At 21.6% G+C, this 15,547-nt stretch overlaps 4 protein-coding genes across 4 annotated transcripts; 2 read left to right on the top strand and 2 right to left on the bottom strand.

The window, feature by feature from the left end:
* Positions 1-650: 650 nt before the first annotated feature.
* On the bottom strand, positions 651-3,825 carry LOC128952155 (protein zer-1 homolog). Its single transcript, XM_054297499.1, has 8 exons — positions 3,541-3,825; positions 2,609-2,909; positions 2,282-2,456; positions 1,964-2,053; positions 1,478-1,651; positions 1,251-1,380; positions 1,073-1,170; positions 651-957 (listed from the first exon to the last, which is right to left on the bottom strand). The coding sequence occupies exons 1-8, from the start codon at positions 3,762-3,764 to the stop codon at positions 683-685; spliced, it is 1,467 nt and encodes a 488-aa protein (XP_054153474.1). The 5' UTR covers positions 3,765-3,825; the 3' UTR covers positions 651-682.
* Positions 3,826-7,981: 4,156 nt separating this feature from the next.
* On the top strand, positions 7,982-10,916 carry LOC128951559 (uncharacterized). The gene is made up of 2 exons (XM_054296805.1): positions 7,982-8,140; positions 10,641-10,916. The coding sequence occupies exons 1-2, from the start codon at positions 7,982-7,984 to the stop codon at positions 10,914-10,916; spliced, it is 435 nt and encodes a 144-aa protein (XP_054152780.1).
* A 19-nt stretch (positions 10,917-10,935) lies between these two features.
* On the top strand, positions 10,936-11,358 carry LOC128951557 (ras-related protein Rab-3-like). The gene has a single exon (XM_054296804.1). It carries the CDS (start codon positions 10,936-10,938, stop codon positions 11,356-11,358), a length of 423 nt encoding a protein of 140 aa, XP_054152779.1.
* Positions 11,359-12,230: 872 nt separating this feature from the next.
* On the bottom strand, positions 12,231-15,328 carry LOC128951556 (protein zyg-11 homolog A-like). The gene is made up of 6 exons (XM_054296803.1): positions 15,106-15,328; positions 14,123-14,420; positions 13,565-13,736; positions 13,392-13,481; positions 13,124-13,230; positions 12,231-12,362 (listed from the first exon to the last, which is right to left on the bottom strand). Exons 1-6 carry the CDS (start codon positions 15,324-15,326, stop codon positions 12,231-12,233), a joined length of 1,020 nt encoding a protein of 339 aa, XP_054152778.1. The 5' UTR covers positions 15,327-15,328.
* Positions 15,329-15,547: the final 219 nt, after the last annotated feature.

The raw sequence follows: 15,547 nt of genomic DNA, 5'->3' as shown, positions 1-15,547 counted from the left end.
ATTAGATAATTATTATAACTATATATATATTTTCACTATATATATACTAGTAATCTATATATATATATATATATATATATATATATATATTAGTTGCTAATGGTTTTCTAAAACTAATAAGTTAAATATAGTTATATATATTTAAATTAATTAAATTTTATTTATCGAAAAAATTTGTATTATTAAAAATTTTGAAAACTTATTTTTATCATTTAAAATAAACTTTTTAAAAATAAACAGAATATTTATAGTACTGTAAACACACATATTTTATTAAATAAATTACTGGTAATATAAGATAAATATAGTATATATGTATATATATATAAACTGTATTTTAATATAAACTGTTTTTTAGATAATTTTATTAAATAATAATAATTTGCTAATATTAATATTTTAAAGATTATAATGTAAATAATTTATTTAGTTTATGTATAAGATTTCAGTTTAAATTAGAGTTTTTTTTCGTATAAATATCAAATATACTTTAAAAATGTTGTTTAAATAAAAAATAATAATAATCATGGTTAATAAAGTAAATATTATCAAAGTTATTAGTTAATATTTGATATAAATTTGATTTAAAAAAAAACTTTAGTAACTAAAACTAATATCATTAGTAAAAATATATAATTATTATTTCAAAAAAAAAATTTAATATCAAATTTTTAATATCAACTTAATTATCATTATTATCATCACTGCTGTCCTCATCACTATCACTATCATCATCGGACTCATGTTGTTTAAAGTATAGACCAAACTCTACGGGTATATCCATATCGGATGAATCCTCCAAATCGGACAATGACTGGGATTCACGATATTTATAGTATTGATAGAGTGTTAGTCGGGATAAATCACGGATATGTATTGACAATGATTTATTAACTGCAAGTTTTCGCAATTGTTTGACACCTTTATCATGTAATAGCATCGGACAATATTTGTTGGCTAATTATATATATATATATATATAAATAAATATAATAATTAATTAGGTAAATATATTTGAATAATATATAGTTAAACTACAATTATTATTATTATTAACTAAAAAAACCCTTACCTTTAATTCTAGTCAAGTTAGCCAATGTCCAAACCGGCCAATACTTGGCATCATTGGGTACACTATCTTTCAATAGACTTATTATGGGAACCAATGAACTATTAATTTAATTAGTAATAGAAATATTAATAATTATTATAATATACTGTAATAATAATAATAATAATAATTAATTGACTTGTAATTCATCAATTGTTTATTGGTATTGATTTTCCATTGGCCAATAGCCAGGTACAATTGATAGACAATATGATCGCGTCCATAGTTTACAGGTAATTGTTGTGACCAAACATCGGGACCATCACTAACTGGTTAATGATAATAATAATATCACTAATTAAAAATGTTTTTCATTTATATATATACAGTATATATATATATAACTATAAAAATAAAAAATTATACCAATATTTGTTAGTATACCGGCTGACATAAAACTGATACCAATATCCATACCATCACTACTAGTGGCCAATAGTTGCAAAAATATGTCCAAATAGTTTTCGGTTAATAATTTTGATCGAAGTTGACTACATTCGGCTACATTGGCCAATACACCCATCATTCGGGATATTAAGTCTATTAAAATTTACAATCAAATATATATATATACAGTATTTTATATTATTATTTACAATTACCTGTATAAATAAAAAGCTAATAATATTTACAACAAAAATGAAAACAATGTATTTATATGATAGTAATATAACTCTATTACTATCATATAAATACATTATTTTTATTTTTGTTGTAAATATTATTAACTTTTTATTTAGGGTGTTATATGTGTATAATATTTAAAATAATAACAAAATTTTTTAAAAATACTGTATTTTTATATTTATATACATAAGCTGTAGAATTTATTTTTTTTATAAAAAAAATTACCCTGATTATCTGAAAACGATTGTCTACATGCTAGAAAATTATCCAGGCCATTGTTTGTTATAAATTGTTGACAATTAGATTTATTTTCATCTATTTTTTAAAAAAAAAATATATAAATAAAATATTTTCCAATATATATATATATATAATTTTATAGTATATTATAATTAAATTTATAGATTATTTTTTATTAACAAAAATATATAATTTATATATATATACTAGATCTTTATCTATAAAAAATATTTTTTTTTATAAAAAAAATATATTTAAAAAAAACTATAAATATATATAAAAATTATATATTAGTTAAATTACCTGTAATATTCCATAGTATACTCCAAGCTGTTAGCATAACATCATCGCATAGGAGCTGTAGTACACGTCTATCAATTAGATGCAACAATTTGCTAACTATTCCCAAAGTTCCCATAAATTTTCTCAATTTTATTTTGAGAAAATAATTGATTACTAGTATATCGTTATCACTAAACTAAATAGATTTGTTTGATTTTTTTGTTGTTGTTGGAAAAATAGACAGTTAATTTTTATGTTTGTTTCAACCACACCACCCTCCCAGTAATAATTAAGTGTAATATTTTTTTTTATAAAAAAAATTAATTAATTAATTACATTATATTTTACCTCATCATCGTCGAAAGTTTCCCGTAAATTACATTGCGATAGATTTTCCATAATATTCATTAACATTAATATTTCGGCATTAGTTTTATGATTCAATTCGGTCATCGATTTCAGACAGTTGTGTTCAAACGGTTGTCGAGCACCGGTAGTATAGTTGCACAGACATTGGGGACATTGTTGTACATTATGGGGACAGTTAGCCGTATGTTCCGTCAACTGTTGAACAGTGGTTATCACTGGACAACCTTTGTCCCAGAAATCGCATTTGATTTTCAAATTTGACAACAAATTCACTAAAATTCTATATAATATTTTATTTTTTAAATAAAAAATATATTTAAAAAAATTATTTAAAAATTTAAACTATTTAAAATCTATTGAAACATATACCCCCCTCTATCATGGGTGCTATAAAATTATTTGATGAGCTTTATATATATATATATATATATATATATATATATATATAAATACTAATTTAAAAATTTTTAATTTAATAATTATACTGTATGTTTTTAATGGTAAAAAAATCATTAAATTAATAAACTTATCAAATTATTTAAATAGTAGATTAAACCATTAGCTTTTTAATTATCAATAAATTTAATAAATAATAATAATTAAAAAAAATTAAATATATAACTTTAAACACTATGCAATTAAAAATGCTATTATATTTATAATAATTGTATAATAAATTGATACTATTTTTTAGTTTTGTTTATGTAATAAAGTCAAGTATTTTATTAAACTTTATTGTTTGCCATTATTACTAATTTCATAGCGATTTACTATAATAAGGTAGTAATAAGGGACAGGTAGACAGGGAACAGGTAGATAGTGAACAGGTTATTGATAATACTTAAAAATTAATTAATTATATATATATAGTATATCCATTTAATACATAATAAACAGTCGGTGACCATTACCTGGGCGGTGAACTTAGCTGTTCGATAGTTAACTGTTTGCGATCGTAGGGACAGGTAGTCTGTTTGACTAACCATTCCTTTATACAGTCCGTACAAAATGCTTGTTGACAGCACTGGACGACTATCGGTTGGCATACAATTGACTTACATATACCGCACATTAGTTCATCTAATTGTTGTTTTTGTGTTTTATCAACAAATCGTTTACAATCGTATCCGGGCATTGAATTTTTAACTTTTAACTAACTTAAAAATTTTTTAAAAAATTATTTTATAGTTATTAACTCATATTAATTTAAACAATAAACAAAATATTAAATGCGTGTATATATTTTTTTTATAGCATAATAGTTATTATTAAATTACTTGAATTATTTGTTTGGTATAGACTATAAATTTTTATATCATTTAAATAATATCTGTTTTATAATATACTGTATATATATCACGTATTTTATTGCATAGTAATTATCAATTTATTTAATTTTTGTAGTATTAATGGCATAATATAATATTTTTCATAAACATATTTTCTTATTTTATATTATCTTTTATAATACTAAACCAGTTAAGAATGCTAAAAAGCATTTTCAGAAAAAAACTTGATTATCATTGAAAACCATTAGTTTGTATAATTATAGCGGCTATATAGTATAATACATATAATATGATAAAGTCAAAATATACTCAACTATAGTCATGTAGGGTATCAAATGACTCAGTATGACAGTATGATACTTTTAAATAATAAATTAATTTTGATATATTATACATTATTTTTGGTTATCTATACAATTCTAAACGTTAAAAATTTCCTAAAATTTTGTTTATACATTTGCCGCCATTTTTTGAATAAATAAAAAATAATGCTGATTTATTATATAGTATTCTTGATGCTCTATATAAACGATAATCTAAACGTCAAAATTTTTACCTAAATTTTTTACTTTATCCGCCATTTTCTCTATGTTCTCGAAGAGATATCAAAATTTTAATGCATATTTCTTATGCTTGTTTTTGATGCTTTATTCAAATCTATACTTAAAAAAAATTTTCTTAAAATTTTTTTATTTTGGCCGCCATTTTTTCTATGTTCCCGAAGAGAAAATTTTAATACAACTTTTCAATAGATTATTAATAGTCCTCTAACCGAATCTGAAGTCAGAATTTGCAAAATGAAATGCTACAGACACACACACACACACACACACACACACACACACACACACACACACACACACACACACACACACACATACATACACACACACAAAAGGCTCGTATAGATTTCAGAAAACAAAACTTCAATTTTTTTTGAAAATAGATAGATTAAAATTATCAATATTAAATAATATTATTTTGTTTGTTTAAAATAAATGTTTTTAAATATTTTTTTATCATTATTTTTTTCTATGTGTGTGTGTGTGTGTGCATTACGTTATTAAATATTTATAAAATTTATATAAACTTTATTATGTCTTAATAATATTTATATAATAATATAGTACAGTTTAATTGCAAACATATTTTTAAAAAAAAGTATTTTAAATGGTAGGTATGTATTATTTATATATATATTAATAAATTAAATAATATGTATAATAAAAACTAATAATTATTGTAAATTAATTATTAATAAATAAAAAATATATTTCTATATACATGTCTATGATATGAAATTATTGATTTATTTAATAATTATTTTCTAAGTAGTTTATTATTATCTCTCTCTCTCTCTCTCTCTCTCTCTCTCTCTCTCTCTCTCTCTCTCTCTCTCTCTCTCTTTCTCATATTATAACTATAAAAAGTATTAATAATTATCATTTATTTGATATATCAATATTTATTATTGCTTACAAAATACATATTAGAAAGTAAAATAAATCTATATTATTAAAATAACTGTATTATTATTTTATAATTTTAATATTAGATAAATTTTTATAAAATAAATATATTTGAAATTATTGCACCTACATAGTAAGTATATATATAATGAGATAAATAAGTCAAAAACAAAAAAATATTAAATAATAGTTTAGTATTTAAGATTATATATATATAAATAAAATAAAAATATGTATTACTGTTATATTTATTATATTTGTTATTAAGTTATTTCTAAAAAGCAATTGTTTTATTTAAATATAATTTTTTTTATAAATTTTATAATAGTATCAAATATTGAAAAAATTCAATCATTTTTAAAATTATGATAATTTATGGTTAAGATTTATATATTTAGAAATCATTATTATTATTATTATTATTACTGTAAGTTATTTGCGATAAATTTGTATTACTCGATAAAAATGGTTTCTTTCTTAATAACGATGGAGTTGTCAATATTTTTATATGTTGTTTTCCAGCAAATTTTACTGTTTTACCTGACAACTGGGTATACTTTTCAATTTCCAATGCACAATCAAACCATCTACCTGGATCATGGCATTGTTTACCAAGTGCTATTTTGAAGTATGGCTGAATGTGTTGCGGCATACCCTGTATCAACAACGATACGATATCTGCTTGTGTTAGTTTTTGTTTTGATTCAGATAGGCAACTTTTGGTTCTGTAATAATTTTCAACTGAATCAAATTGAGAATTATATAAATAATTAACAGCTTAAAACAATTGGTCGTTCGTTTCCACCAAATTCATACAATAACTTTTCGCGAACAGTTTCCCAATCGTATTGTCGTTTTGTCGAATAGAATTCTTGTACTATCCATGTTCTCAGTCTAGTGCCTTCGACATAATATTGTAGCTCATCAACTCTTTTCGAATCGGTTTTAACAAATCGTTCGTACAAGACAATCCAGTTATAGATATGCATTTTATCTGGCGATGCTGAAAATTTCGGAATATTCAATTGCTCTCTCTCTCTCTCTCTCCAACGATTGTTTCTATCGTTTTCATAGTTTGAATCATCTGATACTGTAGAAAAAGTATCAACTGAATCAATTGATAGCGATTTTCTGTGTAATGATATCTGTTTATTATAATTATTTTGATCAGGCATTATGAATGATGATAGAGCTTGATGAGTTTGTTGAGCTTGATGATCTTGATAAGCTTGATTGAGTTGATTTTCGTTTTGTACATCGCACTTATCAATCGGTATATAACCTTCTTTTTTTGTTAAACGAGATTGACAATAATAATAGTTTTCATTTTCATAATAGTATAACAATGTTAACGGTTCAAGATATTTTACTTTAAAATTACAATCATATTCATAATCAGCATTTGCTTTAGCAAACAAATTGATTTTATGAATGTTGTCTTCCATACTTTATTTTAAAAAAATAAACTAATTTTTTATTCTATAAAGTTAGCCGTTTATATATATCATTTTATTATCATTTTTTAATGATTCGATTTAAGTATTTTTATAATAATAACCAATTGTCTTAGTTATTGATTAATGAATTTCATTATTAACAATTATTATATTTATTTTAATAAAATTAATTGAATAACAATTGAAATTATTAATATATTTATAATAATAGATATCTGATTTGCACTTATACTATATATTATTATACTTATATTAGACATTAGTTTATTTGTTATAAATATAACAAAAATTTAATCAATAGTTTTTTGCAATAATTTATTTTTCTCAATAATTAATTATATTTACAATTAAATAAAATATTAACTGCTGTTTGTAATGATTCAATGCAGACTTTGTTATATATTTACTTAATTTATTTTTATAAGATAAGATACTTAAATTATATTTTTTATTTTTTTTATAAAATTTTAAATATATAAATTATTTAACTTGTTAGACTTAGCATATTTTAATAAAAAATATTTTGATAATTTTATGTTAATTTTAATTGAATTATGTTGTATTACTGTTTGTACATTATATATTATAATCTAATTATTTTAGTATTATTGTTTATTAAATAGTTAAAAATTTAATAGTTATTTATATCTAGAAGTAAAATAATTTATTATTAATTATCAATAATAAATAGATTAAATAAAATAACTGTTTATTAATTTCCTTAATTAATATTATTTAATATTCTAATTTCAGATAATTATTATTATTTAATTAGATATTTTGATGTTTAAACTCTAAATTAAAAGATTTTTATTTTATTTTACAATACTATAATATTTAGAAATTACACCAAAAATATTTTTATTATTTTAGTTTAATTACATTTATAAAAATACTCTATTTATATTTAAAAATAGATTAAATTATTATAAAACATTAACACTAAAATTTTTAGTTCATAGTAATTATTAATTATTAATTTTCTAAACATTTATTAATATATTATTAAGTATTAATATCATTGTATTGAATATAATTATTTTTAAAATTAATTTACTTAATGGTTATAAATAAAATAACTGTTTATTTTAACTGAAAAGTTTAACAACATTATTATATGTACTAAATATAAACTAAATGTTCAAATTCAAGGGTAACAATACTCAATCACCCGAACCTGTCCGCCGCCGGCAACAAAACAGGAGGACATCATCAACAACAACAACAATACCGGTTACCGCAAAAACACCGAAAATTATTGGCCGTAGTATACAGGATAAGACTATTGACGGGAGAGTTGTGACCTAAACAGCTATTACTTATTATTGAAATTAGTGGTAATCTGTAATTCATCGGTCGGAAAGTGTCGGCATTTATCTACCGATACACTGAACTGAATGTTCAAAATATCAGCCGCCAGTACAGTAGGTATGGATATTAATTTAATGGAAACTAATTAGTATAGGTACCGATAATAGTGTGACATCACAAGTAGGATTACCAAATGTACAAAAAAAAACGAAAACATATAAATATATAGTTTTTTATTAAATAAAACAAAAATACAATAAATTTAAAAAAAATAAATTAGAAATTTAATAAATAAAATTTACATTAAGTAATATAAATAACAATAAGATAATATAACATATAAAGTATATTATTGAAAATTATAAATAAAAAAACTAATGTTATCCAAAGTTAATTTATATATTTTAAAATTATATTAAAATATATAGCTGGTCATAAACTTTGTTTATTATACATATTAGTTAATAAATTTTTAAGTATTTTTAATTTAATTTTTAAAAATCATGAATATTTTTATTTTCATGTTTGTAAAATTATGAAAAACATAAACATTTCAAAATTATATAATTGTAGAGATATTATTAAAATTAATTTGTATTTACAAGTTATTTAAATGTTTAATATTAATTTTTATAATATAAAACAATTTATTTAATTTTATTTATAAATTATTATATTTTTTATATTATTTTTCTCATCTATATTAATATATTATATTAATAATACATTTAAATTTATTTTGCATTACATTATTTTTTTACTCTAAACACCTACATAGTTGGCAACCCTTTTAGTGATTTTGTCAATTTATAAAGTTAGACTTTATAGCATTGTTAGTATTTTACATTAATTTATATACAGATATTAAAGTCAAAACAGTATATATATATATATATATATATAGTATGAATATAAATTAATATAATATAAGTTGTTAACAGTTTTTTTTAATAAAAATTAATTAAATTTTATTTATCATCAAAAAATTTTAATAAAGTTTTTAATAAATTATTTTTCTAAAAATTGTAATGTTTGTTGGGTATAGTAGACAGGATTCTGGGCGGCGTGTTATCAACTAAGATTCGTAACTTGCGTGCACTTAACTCCTCACTTAAGTGAAATCCTGTGTTATAAAATATTTTAGCAAGTTAGGTTTACGGGTAAGTTAGGAGAGGACTTAATTATACAAAACTGGTTTTTAGGTGAAAAGTGTGTTAAGAAAACAAGTTAGTGCTAGAGTTAGGTGTAAAGTTAGGATAGCTTTAACCCAACTTTAGCTATACTTTAACATTGATAATAATGTTTATTTTATAGTTTAAAATATTTATACTTAATTTAATAAAACACTGTATTATTATCACTACAAAAAAGAGTTACGTTTGCGTAAATCAAAATATTTTGTAGTAACGCTACTCTATACTTAACTTAAGGAAATCGCAAACGTAAACCTAAGTGTATTCCTTATGATAACACTCACCCCTCTACCCTATTTGTATATTTTATCATAAATTTAATAATAATTATTGCATTATTTAAAAAATAGTAATAATTTATGACTTTTTTTAATAACTTTTATACCTTATAAATCTATACTTTTATTGTATAGTAATTATCAATTTTAACTGTTTATAATTTGTTATTTTTAGGACAGTATATAATTTTGTTTTAGTTGAAAATATTTTATTTAATAATATTATTATAATTTTTTTAAAAATGTTTTATTTAATACAGTATGACATACAGTATTATTGATTATATACTTATAAGTTAACTAATGGTATGTACGATATTTATATTAAAAAAATTATTTGTATAAAATATATTATATAATAAATAATAATAATAATAATAAGTAATTATTGTTGAATATTTAGTTCAATAACTAAAAACCTGTAACCTTTGGATACAACAAAACCATATGACAATTGCATCGACCGATCGATCATACGATAGATTTGTAAACAATAGTTTTTAATAAATATTTATTTATTTTAAAATTTTTAGTCTTATATATTTAATTAAATTTTATTAATTAATAATAATAATAACAACTTTATTTTAATTATATTAATTATAATATTGAAATATAATAAAAAATTTAATTGTTAAAAAACATTTCACCTAATATTTATTATTTTAAGATTATAATTTAAATCATTTATTTAGTATTATGTTTAAAAATTACAGTTTAATTAGATTTTTGTTTTAAAAAATATCAAATATAATTTTTAAAAATTGTTGTTTATATATAAAATTTAATTTTATTCAACAACAAAATAAACTTAAATGATTAGTAAATATATAAATATAATTATTAACATTAACTTAATTATCATTATAATCATTACTGTCCTCATCACTATCACTATCATCATCGGACTCATGTTGTTTAAAGTATAGACCAAACTCTACGGGTATATCCATATCGGATGAGTCCTCCAAATCGGACAGTGAATCCGATTCCCGATATTTTTTATATTGATAGAGTGTTAGTCGCGATAAATGTCTTATATGTATTGGCAATGATTTATTAATTTCAATAATCGGCAATATGTTAGTCGGAAAGTCAGGATTTATCTACCGATACGTTGACCACCTGTTCTATGAACATACTATGCCTACTATAGGCATGGATTTGACATTAAAAACAATTATCCGACAAAAGTCAGACAACAACAACAAACGTATAATACGTTTGCAGATCTGGGATACGGCCGGTCAGGGAAAGGTTCCGTACGCTTATCAGTTCATTGTTTCGTGAAGCGGCCGGTTGTCTACTAATGTATGACGTGTCAGATCAAGAGTCGTTTGATATGATTGAACAATGGCTTCAATTATTCAGTGATAATGCACCCGATAGGGCACAGGTAGTACTGGTTGGCAATAAATGTGATATCAGTGGTGATTATGATGATAACCAACATAAACAGCAGCCGAAGCAACGGGTGATCAGCTATGAAATGGGCCGACAATTGGCCGATAAGTTGAAACTGGATTTCTATGAAACATCAGTCAAACATAATATCAATGTCGACAAAGTGTTTGATAGATTAGTCGATATTATTTGCGATAACCATATGGTGACCAAAAGCCGGGAACAATTGCTAACAGATATATCCATTTCGACCGCCGGGACAGTCGTCTTAGGAGATAATAATAGGAGACAACAAAATATAGGTCGAAAAAAATTTAATTGCTGTTAAGAAAAATAAATATTTGTAAATATGATATAATCACAACAAATAAAATCTAAAACAAAATATTTTATATAATAGTTTAAATGTTAGTCTATTTTTAAAATCAAACAAATATTTGTTAGTTTTGTTATAATAAAGATAAATATACTGTATATATATTTTAAAAAATACAAATAAATTATTGTTTATTATTATTATGTATATAAAAAACTTAATTAATTAATTAATTATATTAATTATAAAATATTTATAAAAAATATAATCGCAAAAACCATAAAACCTATAATTAATATTTTAAAGATTATAATGTAAATAATTTATTTAGTTTTATGTTTAAAATTACAGTTTAATTAGATTTTTTTGTTTGTTTGTAAAATATTAAATATTTTTTTAAAATGTTGTTTATATATAAATATTTTCTATAAAATAAATTTCAGTAATAAAAAACATATGATTAGTAAAAAAATAATAATAAAAAAACTTTAACTTTATTTTAGTTAACTATATTATCTAAATAATTATTTTTAATAATATTTAATTATATAAAAAATATATATGTGCTGAGATATCACTAATATTAATATTTTAAGATTATATTGTAAATAATTTAATTAGTTTTATGTATAAAATTACAGTTTAATTAAATTTTTTTAAAAAAAAATATCAAATATACTTTAAAAATATTGTTTAAACAAAATGTAATCAAGTTTAATAAAAAAAAGTAAATATTACCAACTAATCAATCATTAATATTTGATATAAATATATAACTTTACAAATACTTATATGATTAGCAAAAAAAACATTTATATAATTAGTAATTAAAAACTTTATATATATATATATAAAAAATAATATTTAAAATTATTAACATTAACTTAATTATCATTATTATCATCACTGCTGTCCTCATCACTATCATTATCATCATCGGACTCATGTTGTTTAAAGTATAGACCAAACTCTACGGGTATATCCATATCGGATGAATCCTCCAAATCGGACAATGACTGGGATTCCCGGTATTTATAGTATTGATAGAGTGTTAGTCGGGATAAATCACGGATATGTATTGACAATGATTTATTAACTGACAGTTTCCTCAATAGTCTAACTCCACCGTCACGTAATAGCATTGGACAATATTTTTTGGCTAAATTAAATAAAAAAATTATTAATTAAATCTATATATATATATATATATATATATATTATTAATAATAATTTAAATTATTTTTTGCTTAACTAAAAAAACTATACATTTAATTCTAGTCAAGTTAGCCAATGTCCAAACCGGCCAATACTTGGCATCATTGGGTACACTATCTTTCAATAGACTTATTATGGGTGCCAATGAACTAGTAATTTATAAAATTAATAATTTATTAAAATATTATTATTATTATTATTGATAAAAAATAATAATACTGTTTAAACAACAAACTTGTAATTCACTAATTGCTTATTGGTATTGATTTTCCATTGGCCAATAGCCCGGTCCAGTTTATAGACAATATGATCGCGGTCATAGTTTACAGGTAAATGTTGTGACCAAACACCCGGGTCATCACTAACTGTTTTATAATAATAATTATTATTATGTATTAAAATATTAAAATAAATAAAAATATATAATACCAATATTTGATAGTATACTGGCTGACATAAAACTGATACTAATATCCATACCATCACTACTACTATTACTACTACTACTACTACTACTAGTAGTAGTAGTAGTAGTAGTAGTAGTAGTAGTAGTATTAGTGGCCAATAGTTGCAAAAATATGTCCAAATAGTTTTCGGTCAACAATTTTGGTCGAAGTTTTCTACTTTCGGCCACATTGGCCAACACACCCATCATTCGGGATAATAAGTCTATTAAATTTACAAAAAAAATATTTTATATATATATATATAAATTTAGTTAATAAAAATATTTACAACAACCAACAAATTATTATATATTTTTTTTAAAAAAATATTGTATTTATTTATATACAAATAGTTTTGTTTTTTATTGTTGTTGAAAATATTACCCTGATTATCTGGAAACGATTGTCTACATGCTAGAAAATTATCCAGGCCATTGTTTGTTATAAATCGTTGACAATTAGATTCATTTTCATCTAGTTAAAAATATTTTGTTTTTTAAAAAAATATATTTAAAAAAAACTATATAAAATTATATATACTGTACTAGGTAAGTTACCAGTAATATTCCATAGTGTACCCCAAGCGGCCATCATAACATCATCGCATATTAGCTTTAATACACGTCCATCAATAAGTTCCAACAATTTCCCGACTGTTCCCAAAGTTCCCATAAGTTTTCTCAATTTCTTTTGAATAATATGATTGGCTAGAATAACATCGTCACTTAGCTAAATAGTAATAATATTTTTTTTAAAATAAGAAATAAACAATTAATTTTTATTTTTATTTTTAGTATTAATTAAGTGTAATATTATAAACTAATTAGTTAATTTATTTTTTTTGAAATTAATTAATTAGTTAATTTAGTTTTTTAATAAATTAATTGTTTAATTTAGTTTTTTAATTAATTAATTTGTTAATTTATTAATTTGTTAATTAATTAATTAGTTAATTGTTTTTTAATTAATTAATTAATTAAATCTATTTTTAAATTATTAATTAGTTAATTTAATCTATTTTTTTAATTATTAATTGGTTAATTTAGTTTTTTAATTAATTAATTAGTTAATTTAATCAATTTTTATATTAATTAATTAAATTAAATTAAATTTACCTCATTATCAGTAATTTCCCGTAAATTACATTTCGATAGATTTTCAATAATATTCATCAATATATTTATTTCGGCATTAGTTTTATGATTCAATTCGGTCATCGATTTCAGACAGTTGTGTTCAGACGGTTGTTGAGCACCGGTAGTATAGTTGGACAGACATCGGCGACATTGTTGTACATTATAGGGACAGTTAGCCGTGTGTTCGGCCAACAGTTGGACAGTGGTTACCAGTGGACAGCCTTTGTCTGAGAAATCGCATTTGATTTTCAAATTTGACAACAAATTCACTAAAATTCTAGAATATTTTTTGTTTGTTTAATAAATAAAACAAAAATTTAAAAAATTTAAAAAATTTAAAAAATAATTATAACATTTTAATGTAAAAAACTATTTCATCTATTGAAATATAAGTTTCTAACCCCCCCCCCACCCCACCCCACCGGGTGCTATAACATTATTGATTGCTTTATGCATAATATATATATATAAGATATTTAGTTTTAAAAAATGTTAATTTAATAATTGTACGTTTTTTATTGTAATTTTTTTTAATTAAATACTAAAATAATTTATACAATAGACTGGCCATTGGACTTATAGTTATATCTAATAATGTATTAATTTATACTTAATAATAATAATAATAATAAATTGAATATAATTTTTAACAATACAATTTATATGCTATTATTACTGTATATATATATATATATATATATATATATATATATATTAGTTAATTTGATAACAATTTTTTTATTAGTCTAATATTTTATAACACTTATGACATGTAATAAGTTGTTTGAAATTTTTATTAATTGATTAAATTGATAGGTATTAGAGGGACAGGTAGACTATAAGGGGGGGGGGTTCCTATTAGGGGTCATTAATAATAAAATACTAAACAACAAATACATATATATATATATATATATAATACATAAAACAAAAAAACAACCAAAATTTAAAACCTTAAATACCTGGGCGGCAAAGTTAACTGTTCGCTAGTTAACTGTTTGCGATCATACGGACAGGTAGTCTGTTTGTCTAACCATTCCTTTATACAGTCCGTACAAAACAATTGTTGACAGCACTGGACGACTATCGGTTGGCATACAATTTCCCGACATATGCCGCATAGGAGTTCATCTAATTGTTGTTTTGTTGAACCAACAAATCGGCTACAATCGTACCCGGGCATTTTTATTATTATTTTAATTAAAACAAATCTATATTAACAACACTAATAATATTTTTTTTTAAAATAAATAATAATTTTATATTAATTTTTTTTGTTAGAAAAATATATGAGCATTAAATGCATTTAGTGTTATAAATAAATTTAAAAATAATCTAATTATAATGTTTTATTTTTAATAAAAATATAATTAATGTTTATGTTTTTTGTTGTTGTTGATTAAA

The sequence above is a fragment of the Oppia nitens genome, unplaced genomic scaffold (assembly GCF_028296485.1).
Source record: "Oppia nitens isolate AA-2021 unplaced genomic scaffold, nextdenovo-longstitch-racon4-pilon3 scaffold1_pilon_pilon_pilon, whole genome shotgun sequence".
NCBI classification, from domain to species: Eukaryota; Metazoa; Arthropoda; class Arachnida; order Sarcoptiformes; family Oppiidae; genus Oppia; species Oppia nitens.
Note: the sequence above shows the minus strand (reverse complement) of the source record. Positions and strands in the feature narration are given on the sequence as shown.

Bases quoted from the DNA above. Each gene is read 5' to 3' on its own strand.
- LOC128952155 (XM_054297499.1), bottom strand. From the start codon at position 3,764: ATGCCCGGATACGATTGTAAACGATTTGTTGATAAAACACAAAAACAA. The intron at 2,457-2,608 runs GTAAAATATAAT...AAATCTATTTAG, and splicing joins AAACTTTCGACGATGATGAG to TTTAGTGATAACGATATACT. The intron at 1,381-1,477 runs GTATAATTTTTT...ATCATTAACCAG, and splicing joins CGGTATACTAACAAATATTG to TTAGTGATGGTCCCGATGTT.
- LOC128951559 (XM_054296805.1), top strand. From the start codon at position 7,982: ATGTTCAAATTCAAGGGTAACAATACTCAATCACCCGAACCTGTCCGC. The intron at 8,141-10,640 runs GTTGTGACCTAA...TTATATTGATAG, and splicing joins ATAAGACTATTGACGGGAGA to AGTGTTAGTCGCGATAAATG.
- LOC128951557 (XM_054296804.1), top strand. From the start codon at position 10,936: ATGTATGACGTGTCAGATCAAGAGTCGTTTGATATGATTGAACAATGG.
- LOC128951556 (XM_054296803.1), bottom strand. From the start codon at position 15,326: ATGCCCGGGTACGATTGTAGCCGATTTGTTGGTTCAACAAAACAACAA. The intron at 14,421-15,105 runs GTATTTAAGGTT...AAAATATTCTAG, and splicing joins CAGTTAACTTTGCCGCCCAG to AATTTTAGTGAATTTGTTGT. The intron at 12,363-13,123 runs GCCACTAATACT...CGGGAATCCCAG, and splicing joins ACATATTTTTGCAACTATTG to TCATTGTCCGATTTGGAGGA.